The sequence below is a fragment of the Hypomesus transpacificus genome, unplaced genomic scaffold (assembly GCF_021917145.1).
Source record: "Hypomesus transpacificus isolate Combined female unplaced genomic scaffold, fHypTra1 scaffold_84, whole genome shotgun sequence".
Classification (NCBI taxonomy): Eukaryota; Metazoa; Chordata; class Actinopteri; order Osmeriformes; family Osmeridae; genus Hypomesus; species Hypomesus transpacificus.
In genome coordinates, this window is record NW_025814038.1 from 607,558 (window position 1) to 622,943 (window position 15,386).

The 15,386-nt window shown below is 47.8% G+C and overlaps 4 protein-coding genes across 4 annotated transcripts in view; 2 read left to right on the top strand and 2 right to left on the bottom strand.

The window, feature by feature from the left end:
• Positions 1-1,411, bottom strand: part of LOC124466156 (protein lin-54 homolog) — a 4,134-nt gene extending 2,723 nt beyond the window's left edge. Inside the window, exon 1 of the mRNA XM_047017859.1 lies at positions 1,375-1,411. Within this exon, the coding sequence (XP_046873815.1) occupies positions 1,375-1,411 (37 nt within the window). The remainder of the gene's footprint in view (positions 1-1,374) is intronic.
• A 1,256-nt stretch (positions 1,412-2,667) lies between these two features.
• On the bottom strand, positions 2,668-4,619 carry LOC124466172 (proteinase-activated receptor 3). Its single transcript, XM_047017885.1, has 2 exons — positions 4,462-4,619; positions 2,668-4,076 (listed from the first exon to the last, which is right to left on the bottom strand). Exons 1-2 carry the CDS (start codon positions 4,526-4,528, stop codon positions 2,980-2,982), a joined length of 1,164 nt encoding a protein of 387 aa, XP_046873841.1. The 5' UTR covers positions 4,529-4,619; the 3' UTR covers positions 2,668-2,979.
• Positions 4,620-10,039: 5,420 nt separating this feature from the next.
• On the top strand, positions 10,040-12,385 carry LOC124466179 (proteinase-activated receptor 1-like). The gene is made up of 2 exons (XM_047017902.1): positions 10,040-10,216; positions 10,551-12,385. Exons 1-2 carry the CDS (start codon positions 10,153-10,155, stop codon positions 11,786-11,788), a joined length of 1,302 nt encoding a protein of 433 aa, XP_046873858.1. The 5' UTR covers positions 10,040-10,152; the 3' UTR covers positions 11,789-12,385.
• A 656-nt stretch (positions 12,386-13,041) lies between these two features.
• Positions 13,042-15,017, top strand: f2rl1.1 (coagulation factor II (thrombin) receptor-like 1, tandem duplicate 1). The gene is made up of 2 exons (XM_047017909.1): positions 13,042-13,220; positions 13,500-15,017. The coding sequence occupies exons 1-2, from the start codon at positions 13,148-13,150 to the stop codon at positions 14,564-14,566; spliced, it is 1,140 nt and encodes a 379-aa protein (XP_046873865.1). The 5' UTR covers positions 13,042-13,147; the 3' UTR covers positions 14,567-15,017.
• The last annotated feature ends 369 nt before the right edge of the window (positions 15,018-15,386 follow it).

The window sequence follows — 15,386 nt, forward strand, 5'->3', positions numbered from 1 at the left end:
CTTTGAAGGGGCTACGGTGTATTGTGTTTAATACAAAAGCTGAGGACTTTAAGTATGACTTGGTACAATAAATAGAAGCCATGCTAACCCATAGTGGATTCAAAGTTAGCGGCAAAATTAATGATAAACCCCTGATTTTTGGCCATGGTCAAATACAATAAAGAGATTAAGCTGTTTATTTTCAGATCGTAAGATTGAGGCAGATTTGTCAAATTTGTGTGAAGTTTGGCCTGTCACATGGAATCCAATGTTGTCAAACGAAGGTGATTTCATGAGGTGTGAGAATGATTTGCTGACAACACGAGGACATGGTCTGGTGACGTATCGAATCAAAATCATTCTGATGCGTTTAAGGGCGGTCGTGTATGAGTAAAACGTTGTACATAATGAACAGGACTTGAATTGTGTTGAGGTTCACATGCTTCCCTGAAGTGTCTCATAGTGTGTGGACCAGCCTTAGTGCCAGCTTGTCCAACTGCCCATCTCATGTCAGTCCAAAACTTGAAAATACACCCCTGTTCCTACACCCCTATTCCCACACCCCTGTTCCTACACCCTGTTCCTACACCCCTATTCCTACACCCCTATTCCTACACCCCTGTTCCTACACCCTATTCCTACACCCCTGTTCCTACACCCCTGTTCCTACACCCCTATTCCTACACCCCTGTTCCTACACCCCTGTTCCTACACCCCTGTTCCTACACCCCTGTTCCTACCCCCCCCCCCCCCCCCCACACACACACAAAAAAAGGATCCTTGTATGTATGGTGCTGTTGTGTGCTCTTCGGTTCTCGTGTCCCCGTTATTTCGCCTGAGGAGGACCCAACGTGTGGTCCTCAGGTTCAAAGTGAATGTATCATTCTCCTAAGTTCTCCGTCGTCGGTCGTGAGCAGGTGTGTGTTTGCGTGAGTGGACCCCTGTCTGTTGTGAAAGGGGACGATTGTGGTGAGATGTGCTACAGACTTGCTACAAGCTAGGGGGTGCTCCTGCTCCGGGGGGGGGGGCAGTTTCCTGGTCACATGCAGTGGAGGTTCTAAACCATTTCAACTGGGGGGGGGGGGGGGGGGGGGCAGTTGTACTGTCAGAGGAGCCAGTGACATTAAACATTATTGTTGTCATGCAGTTTTCTTCACTGCATTGCAGGCATTGAAGACCACAAAATACCATGTTGTTAAATTATTCCACAGTTTATTTGTTTCCATTACATTTGTACATTTGCATTACACAATCAGTTTCAGTCACATCAACTGTATTCTACATTTTTTATGGTTTCTTGAAAAATGTCATCATTATTTCAGACTTCGCATTTAGGGGGCCCACAAGGGGGTCAAAACTACTGTCGGAGGGGGCCCCTCAGGCCCCCCACCCTACCCCAGAACCGCCCCTGGTCACATGATAACTGATACATGTCTATAGTACGTACGTACATATAAATGTCCGTAGTACATGCTACTGTATCCATTTGATTAGAGATGTGTTGAAAGCCAGGCACTGCTGACCTCTGGACTGGGACCCCCCCTCGCTTGAAACAATTGATAGAGCTGTGTGTAATTGTCTACCCTTTAGACAAAAGTCCTGTCCTTAACATGATTTCTTTTGACCACGGATGGTTAAACGGTGCAATGTAAAATATACAAAGGTGGATTCTCCTGGAATCTACATGTATAAAATAAATAAAGAGTTTCATTCTCTATGACAACAACCGTGGTGTTTTCATTCTGTTGTTCCGTTCGCGTGAGATTCAGTTGTGACCTGAAGATGTCAAGGCTGATTGGCTGACCAAACCACAGACTACAGCGAATCAGTGCTCTGCTGAAATACCCGTTTTCCGATGATCTTTATCACGTCATAGGTGGTCATAGCTCAGTGGTACAGCGTGGTGGATCGTGGGAAGGCCTGCATGCTACAACATCCATCTCTAACTCACAGCCTTCCTTGGGTCAGTACAGCTGGCATTTACAACACTGGCAACACACAACCTTAGAACAAAGAACACAGATCTCAAAAGTGTTCCCAAGGATGTCTCCTGGAGAACCGGTAAGCTCTGGAAAGAAATGCGTGAAAGACAATAGAAGTGACACCATCTAACACTTCACCGTTAGAGCTCCTGTCTAGCCTGATTAGATGAGTCCATCTGAGGAGTCTTTGGCAGGCCAGCTCTCTGTGCAAACTAAACAGCACTGGAAGAAGACTGGAGCTGGAAGAAAAGCATGGAAGTCGATTTTGGAAGGCTTTTTAAGCCCTTATGAAGAATCATTGACTACAAATATATAACATGAATGTGTAATCAGTTACACAGGTGTGAGGTAAGAAAATAATTGCACTGTACATCTTCTCTCTCTGTATCACAAGCACACACACACACGCACACACACATCCATGCACTGAGTTGAGCTAACAGTCTAAACAACATAGTAACCTATTCATGCACTCGCTCATCACAACCAGGAAGACAGTTCCCTGGTCTGACTCCACTTTGATTATTCTTTCTGGATTCCAGCCAGATATCCTGGCATGCAAAACAAAGGACATATTTACATGTGCCATGGATACATGGGATAGTGTGGGGGTCAGATGGCCGAGCGGTTAGGGAGTCAGGCTTTTAATCAGATGGTTGTCAGTTTGATTCCCGGCCGTGCCAAATGACATTGTGTCCTTGGGCAAGGCACTTCACCCTACTTGCCTCGGTGAGAATGTCCCTGTACTTACTGTAAGTCGCTCTGGATAAGAGCGTCTGCTAAATGACTACATGTAAATGTAAATGGATACATCTGAACAGCATCTCTATTTGCATAGTAACCCTCACAATACTTGAGATATTTTTAAGTTAAACGTTAACCTCATTTTAAGACACACTTTCACACTTCCACGATAGGCACAGAAGTCCGCCTATTTACGTTAAAAAAACGACCATTATCATATCAGTCAGAGAAGGACTGTTCAAAGTCTGTTCTGGAGCACGCAGGACTGGGCTTGTCACGTGTTCACGCTCAGAACCTTCCCCGTCAGGGTGGTGAAGTGAAGCGTCGGGCGGGTGGACTTGGACATGAGGAGGAACAGGAAGGGCTCCAGACACGCGTGCAGGCAGCACAGACACACGGCCGCGCTGAAGTAGGCGTAGAAGCCGTCCTCTCCCTCCGCAAACAGACGCACGTAATGGAGGAAGTGGAAGGCCCCAGCTGGGACGAAACACACCAGGAAGATGCCAAAGACCAGGGAGCAGGCCTTCAAGTACAGCGACCAGTCGTAGTGCGTGTGGTTGAGCTCGTAAACGATGAACGCGTAGCTACCCGCGGTCAACACCAAAGGCAAAAGCAGGCCCAGGAAGGTCAGGAACACTTTGTAGTAGAGCAGGGGCGCGTGGGAGTTGTGGTCCAGAGGCAGCACGTCGTGGCAGGTGGTGAGGCCTAGCTGAGGGAGTCGGTAGCTCTGCTGGACCAGGAGCTCGGGTACCACGGCAGCCCCAAACACCAGCCACACGACCAGGCAGGCCCAGGCGGAACAGGCCCTCTTGGGGAGGCTTCTGTAGAGGAAGGGGTGCACCACAGCCAGGTAGCGCTTCACACTAATGCAGGCCAGCGTGTGAGCTGAGCAGTAGAGGTTTCCGTAGAAACAAGCGGTGACCATCCGGCAGGTGGCCTCCCCGAACACCCAGTGGTTGCCGTGGAGGTGGTAGTGGACCTTGGGGAGGAGGGAGAGGAGGAGGAGGATGTCGGACAGGGCCAGGCTGCTGTACATGATGGCGGAGGAAACCATCCTCACTTTGGTGACCAGCGCAGACAAGATGGCGATGTTGGCTGGGATGCCCACGACAATGGCCAGGAGGTAAACACCGGGGATGACTCTGGTGCTGAGCGCCCCGCTGAGGTACTCAGCTGTGCTGTTGCTTGGTAACCAAAGTTCTTCAACGGGGGGGGGAGTGTTGAGGGAAGAATGGGACGATTGTGTCTGTGTCCCATTTGGGAGAGAGAGGGACTTTGTTTCAGGGAAGTGTCCTATGAACGACCTGGGGCGAACCGTCCCGGGGCGAAACACGTCAGAGCTGTTCCTGTTGTTTTTCCTGACTCTTCTCCCTGTTGAAGAACTTCAGAAATTAGTGTTTGTTTGTTGTCGCACCAACCATGCAGTCTCTATACATTATACAGTAAACACATTTCAGTGTACAAAATATCCTACTTTGACTACCAACTAATCTACACTATCTACAGCTTTAGGCTACGCATAATTGTCCTCAGGTATTCTAGATAATTTTAAGGTGGGGTTGACAAGTTACAGCATGACTAACTATGCCGATACAGCAGGGAAACCAGACAGGAATACTCAATCCAAGTAACATTATACTTGGATACGCTGTTTCTTTAATAATTAATTGTTAATATTTACATCACAGTGATCGTCCATAATGAAGGAAGATATACGAATTAATGTGTGGATAAAGGAGGATTTTAAGTTTCTCACCTTTGGCTTGGAGCGTCACATCCAGAAAAAGAATCGAAAGCAATACAAATATATACAATTTCACCATTGTCGACGTGTATCCGAATCGTTTGGCAAAAACGAAACAAAACAAATATATATCCTAGATATTTAGATATACAATATATAACTTGTCTGAGTCCAGCCAAGTCACAATTTATGGACGACCTGCGTCGAGTCGAGTTTGTCACGCCTATACGCGCGTCTATGCGTGTGCCCTCACGGTGAACCGCCCCACCGTAAAACCAAGTAACTCACATTCGGACATCCGAAGAAATAAATATTTTAAAAAGTACCGTTTTTTTTTCCTCCCTTGTTTGTATTTATAGTTTGTATTTTATAGTGTATTTAGTTATATTTTCATGTAACTTCTATGTGACATGGTGAGTGAGACATGGAGGGGATCCGATAAATCGAGCAGTGACTTCATTCAGGAAACGTTTAGATTAAATTAGGGTCTCTGTTTAGTCTTTTCCTGTCAGATAATGGAACAAAACTTCTCTGCACATGCAGGCATGTGTGTGTCTGTGTGTGTGTGTGTGTGTCACTCACTATCTTTCAATTCCAGAGAGGAAACCACTGTGGTATTCAGAGACTCTTGCCACAAACAGATTTGAGAGAAAGAAAGAAAGGCATTTCCCTGCTCACAGTAGTGAGATATTGGTGAGACTGTCAGTATAGATAGTAGAAAGTCAGTTTCCTATAAAATCACAAAAAAAACAATCAAGTAGGATATGTGCAACCAACATACGTTGTCCTATCGGACGACAACACAATCTTCAACTCGGAAAGATTTCCAGGAAATCCCCCCCGGTAGCATGTGTCTCAGTGTCTGCGTCTCGTTATGATTCACTTCAAGACAGCAGGGTCATCTCTCCATTGGGTGGTGTAGCCTAACTGTCCTGTTGCACAGGGACATGTGAGTGTTCTGTAATCGTTTCATGTCGAGCCAAGTACTTGGTTGTGGAGCCCCCCCTGCTCTAAGGCCTTGTTTGCAGCTGGCCGCAGGTGGGATCCCTGGCTGCTAACGCCGCCCGGTTGTGTTGTCGTGTTTTTCTTGGCGGCGTGTGACGCACTTGATGCTGGGAAGAGAAGAGATGAGTCTCATGTAAACAAGAACAACCCCTAAATACACACACACACTGCGTCTAAGGCTGTAGGCCGGTGTTGATCTCAAGACCCAGATCTATTATAAACATGTACGGATACAGGCAAGCAGCTGTGTACCTGAGTAATGGGAACAGTTTGTGACATGTGCCATTCCACAGCTGCACAGTGAGTGCCACTGTCCTCGTGTCAACGTTTACTCCCCCAAGGAAACCGTCTGTTCCTCGGTTTACAAACGAGTTATTGGTCCTAATGTTGCATCTTCGGGGTGGCGTTACATGCCCTCCTGGGATTCAGACGAGACCAGTTTGAATGGTGGCTAACATGCTCTGTCACATGTCCCCAGAAGAGGGCATTGTTACACCTGTTTGTTCTAAAGAATCCATGACTGTTACATTGATCTCCCCCTCCCACCTTCCCTCTCAACCTCCCGTTTCCTTCTCCACCTTTCCCTCTCTCCTTCTCCCACCTTCCCTCTCTCCCTCTCTCCCTCTCCACATCCGCACCTCCCCAGATACTTTTCTCAATGCCTGTATCTCAAGGTTTCACAGTTTATCTTAGGTCTTCAATATCAAGAGTTTTGTTTTACTGTCAGATCCTTGTCTGAAGCTTTCCTCTGTCGGCAGTGTGAACATTTTCTCTGGTCTGGTGCATCTGCACCCAGTAACATAACTGACTTGGAACTGCCTCGTTCCAGTGTGCTTCGTTCCAGACCCTTCTTCGCCCTCCCCTCCATGGCTCAGCCTCTGACACAGCCTCTGACACAGCCTCAGCACAGCCTCTAACACAGCCTCAGCACAGCCTCTGACACAACCTCAACACAGCCTTGGACCCTGACCAGCCTTGCCCTGGACCCTGCCCTTGACCCTGCCCTGCTGCCCTGCTGCCCTGCTGTCCTGCTGCCCTGCTGCCCTGCTGCCCTGGACCCTGACCAGCCCTGAACCCTGCCCTGGACCCTGCCCTGCCCTGGACCATGCCCTGCCCTGGACCCTTCCCTGGGCCCTGCCCTGGACCCTGCCCTAGACACTGCCCTGCCCTGGGCCCTGCCCTGGGCCCTGCCCTGCACCCTGCCCTGGACCCTGCCCTAGACCCTGCCCTGCCCTGGACCCTGCCCTGGACCCTGCCCAGAGAGTGCATGCCTGTGTCAGACCTCTCGTCCTCTGGATCCGGCCTCCTCCTCCGCAGGGTGTGAAAGGAGCTGATGTTGACTCAGGAAACGTCCAGCTGGCTGACAGAGTGAGAGCCACAGGGCTGGGTGTGTTTTTAAGTTTGGTTGCATCTAGCGTAGGCAAGGATCAAAGCAACACAAAACAAACGACGGAAAGTCTTGTAGAGGATAGGCCACAAGAGTGGAATACATTGTAAAGTATCGCAGAGGCGACAAACCAAAGCAATTAGGTGTTCAGGAGAGGTGGTTATAGAGCGAAACTGTTTACTTTTACTGCTGACATTTTGGTTAGAAAGATGTCTGGAGACAGAAACTGAAGTCTGAGGAAATAGAAATGTGACTTTAATCTGTGGGACTGTCTGGCTCAGCGTTTGAGCTGCTTCAACTCTGTCCCAGGGGGGATGAGTCAGACTTCCCCCAGGATTCCCCTCCTCTCTCCCCCTCCTCTCTCCCCCTCTTCTCTCCCCCTCCTCTCTCCCCCTCCTCTCTCCCCCTCCTCTCTCCCCCTCCTCTCTCCCCCTCTTCTCTCCCCCTCCTCTCTCCCCCTCCTCTCTCCCCCTCCTCTCTCCCCCTCCTCTCTCCCCCTCTTCTCTCCCCCTCCTCTCTCCCCCTCCTCTCTCCCCCTCCTCTCTCCTGCTCCTCTCTCCTGCTCCTCTCTCCCCCTCCTCTCTTCCCCTCCTCTCTTCCCCTCTTCTCTCCCCCTCCTCTCTTCCCCTCCTCTCTCCCCCTCCTCTCTCCCCCTCCTCTCTCCTGCTCCTCTCTCCCCCTCCTCTCTCCCCCTCCTCTCTCCCCCTCCTCTCTCCCCCTCCTCTCTTACCCTCCTCTCTTCCCCTTCCTCTCTTCCCCTCTTCTCTCCCCCTCCTCTCTTCCCCTCCTCTCTCCCCCTCCTCTCTCCCCCTCCTCTCTCCTGCTCCTCTCTCCCCCTCCTCTCTCCCCCTCCTCTCTTCCCCTCCTCTCTCCCCCTCCTCTCTTACCCTCCTCTCTTCCCCTCCTCTCTTCCCCTCTTCTCTCCCCCTCCTCTCTTCCCCTCCTCTCTCCCCCTCCTCTCTCCCCCTCCTCTCTCCTGCTCCTCTCTCCCCCTCCTCTCTCCCCCTCCTCTCTCCCCCTCCTCTCTCCTGCTCCTCTCTCCCCCTCCTCTCTCCCCCCTCCTCTCTTACCCTCCTCTCTCCCCCTCCTCTCTCCCCCTCCTCTCTCCTGCTCCTCTCTCCCCCTCCTCTCTCCCCCTCCTCTCTCCCCCTCCTCTCTTCCCCTCCTCTCTTCCCCTCCTCTCTTCCCCTCCTCTCTTACCCTCACACGCACTACAATGAATTCTCTCCTGTTTCGTGCTCAAAGTCGGTTCTTGCCCCGGCACTCTGGATTCTTGCACAATCTGTCTGTCTCTCTTCTTTTTTTTATCAAACACACACACTTACTCAGAGTCTGAATCTTCTCCCAGTTTTCACAAAACACAAATCACAAATCTCCCACTGTTGTAATATGTGTATGTCAAGTTAATGACCTTTAATGAAAGGCTCTTGTTTATATTGATTGAGTGAATAACATGACACTATGTGATCTCCAGGAAAGAGCCTTCCCTGCCTCCCTGCCTCACTCCCTCACTCCCTGCCTCTCTCTCTCTCCCTCCCTCCCTCCCTCCCTCCCTCCCTCCCTCCCTCCCTCCCTCCCTCCCTCCCTCCCTCCCTCCCTCCCTCCCTCCCTCGCTCCCTCCCTCCCTCCCTCCCTCCCTCGCTCCCTCCCTCGCTCCCTCCCTCCCTCGCTCCCTCTCTCCCTCCTTCTCTCCCTCCCTTCCTGTCCTCCTCCATAACTGTTGAGAATATCCAGGGTCACACTGTTGAATCCTGTTGTGTTTATTTCACACAATCTTGGCACACTGAGCTCTTTGCAAGGGCAAGATAATGGTGGTTTTATATCTAAACTAGTTTCATAAGAAATATCTGTGTCAGCTTGGTGTATGCCCAATTCCAAATAAACTATCTACAGTAAAAAAAAAAACGAAAGTTAAACAGCTGCACAGCTGACAATATCTTCTAGCTGAGGACATCCTCCTTGATCATTTAGGTTAATGATCGACTTGGGGTTGTGAACAATGGAAGGTGTTTAGTGTTAGAAGGCTAACGCTAAGGCTGTCTGTAGAGCTTAATCAATATGCTGTTATTCTGGAAAACAAAACTAATATTTCCTCGTATAAACTCTACCAACGTTTCAATTACAGACAAGAAAACTAAATAGACTTATAGCAATCTTGTCATAGCTGTTTTTGTACTGGGCCTGTGTTGTGTGTTACTATCTGAGTCGTGTTGGACAAGGTCAATGTAAGACCCTCATCTGTGGTCTGTCCGCTGTATGGGTTCGAATCAGTGGTAGCATTATCTTAGCCTCCTCTTGTCACATTGTTCTACAGCTTAATATTCAGTGGTCAAATGGAATGTGGACAATTTGTTCTACGCTTCAGCTGTCGAAACAACGAGAAGAGGGTTTTTTTTTTTTTTCTACAGCCAATTTACTTTCCCAGGGAAAACTGTCCCTGAAAATAGACAGGAAAACAGAAAGGTTTTTAAGTGCCAAGCAAGGTCAACATCTGTACAAGAATTCTGTTGATCTACCAAACACACATTGGATGCAGAGTCACATCTGATTAAGGTTTGTTGTTTTAGGTGAAATCTATAAGGAAGGCTGTTTGTTTCATTGTGGACCAGCAGATGTAATTGTTAAGCAGAACAAGTGAACCAAAATGTCTTCCTGTTCATTTCGTATACATCCTGCCTAACAGATCACAATCAGAGTATTTTCTGGGAAGTTCTGCATTTTGTGCAGATAGTCTTGTTTGTAAATTAGCATAATTATGGTACCAGAGGTTCAGTTGTCTATCAGTTGTCTACTACTGTCTATCAGCTTACATTTGAGAGGAGACAGAATTCGTCAGCAAATTAGATTGTGACACTTCTGTCATTTCACATCCATCTTTGCATTTTGTGACCCTGCGCAGATGAGCACAAATGGTTCCTGTTTCTGGTCAGACAGAAATAAACATCTTATCTGTTCTGAAATTGGTATAAGCTATATCTCTTTCAAGCATCATTCAGAAAACAGAAAATGTGTGGCCTATTCACGTTTAAAACCCTACTTTTAATGTAAGCATGTCTAATGTTTTTACAACCAATGCGTTATAAATGATAGACAGTCGTTAACCAACACAAATTGATGTCTTCCATCCATGGCTTGTTTGTGTGATGACATCTAAAGAAAGGAATGTGGGCTCCGTCGCGTCAGAACCGGGGGGAGGTGACCAACTCGAACATCGGACCGGACAGCGAGTGTCAGGGACTCTAGACAACACAGACCGCAAACACCTTCTCTTATATTTGCGGAGTTTTTTTTTCAGGCTAGAACGTTTCACCATGTATCTCAAACTATTTATCTTTTTGTTGGTTGGAAACGTAGCAACGGCTGCGTTTTCTAACGGTAAGTTCGCTCGAATTTAATTATTTCTCACATGAGTAATGTTCGTGTTATTTGAAGTTGGTGTGCGGTATACCCAAGAGCATGAATATAATTAACAAACCATATTTGTTTAGTGAATGTGTATCTATGTCAACAGGAATTGTGAGCAGACAATTGAAAATGTAATCTAGAATATGCATTTAGAATAATGTTTAATGTAATACATAATTTGTTTAAATTAATAAAGAATGTTTGAATGCACCACATGACCTCACAATTGGACACAAAGTCACGTTGAAAAGGTTCACATCCATTCCCTTTCCAACTAAAACTGCGACTGTTGATTTCTCTTCAGGGAGTTCCATCGGGAGGTCGTTTACCAGATGGAACCAGTTGGTCACCGATGAGCCGTTGGATCTAACAGAACTAGACGACGTTGTAGTCAACACCTCGGCGCAGAGCACAAACAAGTCAACATCTGGACCCAATAACAGATCCAGAGCTGTACAGGTGACACGCAGGTACTTCCTGTCGGAGGAGGTGCAGAGCTTCCTCCGCGGCAGGGTGTCCACCATCTTCATCCCGTCGGTCTACGCCCTCGTCTTCGTCGTCAGCGTGCCGCTCAACGCCGTCGCCGCAGTTACCTTCGCCCGGAAGATCCGGCCCATGAAGCCGGCGGTGGTGTACATGCTGAATCTGGCCTGTGCTGACCTGCTCTTTGGCCTCCTGCTGCCCTTCAAGATGTCCTACCACTTTGGCGGCAACGACTGGACGTTCGGCCCGGGGATGTGCAGCTTGGTCACGGCTGCTTTCTACTGCAACATGTACTGCTCTGTCCTCCTCATCGCCTCCATCAGCGTGGACCGGCTGCTGGCTGTGGTCTACCCCATCCAGTCACTCTCCTGGAGGAGCTCCAGGAATGCGGCGCTAGCCTGCGCCGGCATGTGGGTCCTGGCTGTGGGCGGCTCCCTGCCTCTGCTCGTCTCCCGGCAGGACTTGTACCACGAGCAGCTGGGCCTCACCACCTGCCACGACGTCCTGGACGAGGACCTCCAGGGCCGCTACCTGTACTTCTTCCCCGCCTTCTCCTGCCTCCTCTTCTTCCTGCCTCTCCTCGTCACCTCCGTCTGCTACGCGCGGGTCATCTGGGCGCTGAGTGTGGTCCCGCTCGGGGTCGTGGGTCGTTCGCGGAGGAAGGCCCGGGCTGTGGTGATGGCGGCGGCCGTGCTGGTAGTGTTCGTGGTCTGTTTCACGCCCACCAACTCCCTGCTCGTGGCTCATTTCCTGCAGTTTGCTGAAGAGGGCAGGGCCGGGGGGGGCGACGCCCTGTACGGAGCCTACCTGGTGTCAGTGTGTGTGGGCAGTCTGAGCTGCTGTCTGGATCCCCTGGTCTACTACTACGGCTCGTCGCAGTGCCAGAGACACCTGGCCAGCGTGCTCTGTTGTCGGGCTGGTCCGAAGGGTGGCAAGGGTCTGTACTCTGGTTCGAGCAGGTCCAGCACTAGAACCAGCTCCGGAACCTCTGCTCGGATCACCAAGGTGAACGCATTCCAAGAGAGTCACAGCAGCCAGTGCCAGAAGCTACTGGTCTGAGAGGGAGACACGTCTGTGTTCTGATTGGCTGACTGACTGTTTGGCGCACACGCCCAACTCCCAAAATGAAGAAGAGAATTGTGAACTTCCACTGTCAACCAGATCAAGGAAACCCAAGTTCAAGCTTTCCCTGGGATAACTTAAGTCCTGTTTATATTTGTGTATGACCTACACAGCTCTTAAAGCTAACACTGAACAATAAAGCTACATTGATCTTTTCACAACCAATCTTTATGTATGTTGTTTGAATTAATTTAGCTTTGTGTTGTCTCTTATAAGATACTCTATTACAGCTGATTCATACAAATGTTTGTATTTTGTTGCATATTGTTAAACGTATAAACCGCCTGCATTAATGCTGTGCACTGTAACCTAACGGAAGTCACATAATTGCAGTCCTTCACTTGCGTTAGGCTGCCCTCTGCTGGAATACAAGAGTCAAAACCTTCTTGGTGCTGTTCAGGTGTAGTTCCTGCAGGTGGCGCTACATATACAGCTAAGGTCAGTATAGGACTTTTTAGAGCTGTGCTCTAATATCTCTTTTGCTACTGTCTCTGAACAACTGAAAGCCAAATAAATAAATAATGTTTGGAGTAAGTCTTTGTTGAATTAATTTCAGTCCCCCCCCTCCCCCTTCTTTCTTTCTGTCTCACACAAACACACCCTCAACCACTTCATTTTCTTGTTGCAAACACAAACATAGTTGGAGCGACAGGCTGCATGCCTCCAATCATTGACCAATGAGAAGAGCAAACCAGACAAAGAATATTGACTCTGTGTACGTGGGCTGAGAATATCGCCAGCACTTTCCCATAAACCTTTGAGCTCGAATCAAATCAAAATGTATTTGTATAGCCCTTTTTACACGCAAGCATGTCACAGAGGGCTTCACATACGGCCAGAGCGGTGTTCTGTTGCTATTTATAAGGGGTGCAATAGAGTGATCAGATCAAATATATGGCATATCTTCATTTGTGACGAGATGGATTCATGAAGAGTCAGTGTTTATTTAGAAATTATTTTTTATCAAGGTCAAGTCACTTCCAGTTGTACCAAAATTATGATTTAAAATACAAAATGTTCAATAGAATAGAAAACCATTCAAACAATACATTCGACATCACTTTACACAAGCAGCATCACTTTAATATGAATCCCTTTGATATACAACCATGGAAAAAGCCAAACTGCTCATTGACACGTGACCATATGAGCTCGTTCAGGTTGCCATACCTGCACTTACCAGGGCGTGGTTTGGGTAGAAAAAGCTTAAGGCGGCGAAGGCGCTTGTTTCATCGGCATACGCTACACCTGTGTCGGACTACGGGGTTACTGTGATCGCTTCCATTAAGCTACAACATGAATTTTGGGATATTTTGGGTTACCGTGGTACTGACGCTGGCCTGCGCACAGGTGTGTCTTTCTCTGAAAGGTAAGATATATTCTCAACTGAACCAACTGTTAAGCGTTTGTGAAATGGCGCTTTTGTTCATACCCAAACTACACCTTATTTTTCACTTCATCACCTCACATCATCAATTTCTGTTATTTTACTTCATTTACTGATCTTTCTTGAGGACTAGATTTAAAGAATAGAGGCTCTAGACAGTAGCAAATTTAGATTCCGCAAATTTACAATGACAAGTCGTTTGTTCTAAACATATTCCGTATAGGCCTACTAATAAAATCTCTCCTTCCTTCTATGACTCAGAAAATCAAGAAAGCAGAGGCTTCACTGGTGTAGAAACCGACGAGGGGGTTGTGGTGAGCTCCACAGGATTCCTGATTCTACAGAGTCGTCTAACCACCATCTTTCTCCCGATCGTTTACATCTTTGTGTTTGTCGTGGGCCTGCCCACCAACCTCGTCGCTATCTGGGTCTTCCTCTTCAGGACCAAGGTGAAGCACCCAGCGGCCATCTACATGGCCAACCTGGCCATGTCTGACCTGCTGTTTGTTATCTGGACTCCCCTTAAGATCGCGTACCACATCAACGGCAACAACTGGATTTTTGGAGAGGCAATGTGCAAAGTTATGACGGGGTTCTTCTATGGAAACATGTACTGTTCCATTGTTTTTATCGCTTGTATTAGCGTTCAGCGCTACTGGGCCGTAGTTCACCCTCTTTCCCAAAATAGGAGGGACAACCGTGTAGCCATAGCAGTCTCCGTCACAGTTTGGGTTGTGGTCTGGTTGGCCTCTACTCCCCTCTACCTCTATAACCAAACTGTCTTGGCCACAAACTTGAACATTGTCACCTGTCATGACATCATTAGACCCAGCCAGATAACCATCGCTGCAGGTTACTTCCTGACCATGGGAATTCTGGGATTTGTGGTCCCTATGATCGTGTGCGTCGTGGCCTACGTCCTCATGCTCAGGTCGCTAAAGAACTCCATGACGGATGCCACCATCGGCAAGAAGCGCCGCAAGGCCGTGGTTCTGATCATCACAGTGCTGGTCATGTTCCTGGTGTGCTTCACCCCCAGTAACATCATGCTGGTGGTGCACTACTCCCTCCTGCTGGCCGGAAGAATGAACAACGGCTACGGCTTCTACATCGCCACCCTGTGTCTAGCCAGCCTCAACAGCTGCGTCGACCCCTTTGTTTACTATTTCATCTCCGAGGAGTTTCGGGAGCACGTGAAAAACACGCTGAAGTGCAGGAGCCAGAGGACGGTGGAGAGGATGAGGGTCTCGTTCAGTGCAATGAAGTATTCCAAGAAGAACAGCGCCTACACTTCCAGCTCAGGGAACACCCAGAGTAGCTCCTGCTGAGGGCTAAACCTGGACAGTTTGAGGGATACTGAATACTGCCATTTTAGAATGCCGACAAATGTAGTTGGACTTTGTATGACTTGGAAAAGGATGGGAGTTTGTAAACCTGGACAGTTAGGGGGATACTGACATTTTAGGATGCTGTCAAATGTAGTTGTTGACTTTGTATGACTTGGAAAAGGATGTGTGTCTCGTTATGGATTTATTTTAATGTAATCTGACCTCTGAATAGCTTGGTACTATTCTCTCACCACTGGGAAGGGGCACTTGATATTCATCAAGTTTAAATGACTTAGCACTGAGTTATCTTTCCATTAACTATGCAAATGTTTGTAAATACACAAAATGTTTATATTGTACCGGAGTATTGTTGGCCATTTGTGTGTATTGTTTCTAACATGAATGTGAAGGAGATTCTTTTTATAAAAAAATAAATATATATTTTTTTTTACTTCTTGGGCTCTGTTTTACAGTTTCTCAGTTGCTTTGGTACATTTTTTGAATCATCCTTTATATTAGCAAACCAGTAAAAGTAGAAAAGTTAAACCATATTGCATTTAATGACTTATTCAAGGAACTAATGCCTAGATGTTTTGAAAGGTATGACTTTTCAACAGGGAACCAATATGTTTTGATCAACATCGCATGAGAAATTGATACTGTAGGAAACACCAGACACTTGTACATCAATGCATGAATGTACCAAAACATTTGCACTTTGTTCAAAATAATAAAAAATAGATTTTATAATGTGCACAAGCATGGGCGTATCTAGCCCTATTTTGGCTGGAGCCCCCCCAAAAGTTTCATTAGCCCCCCC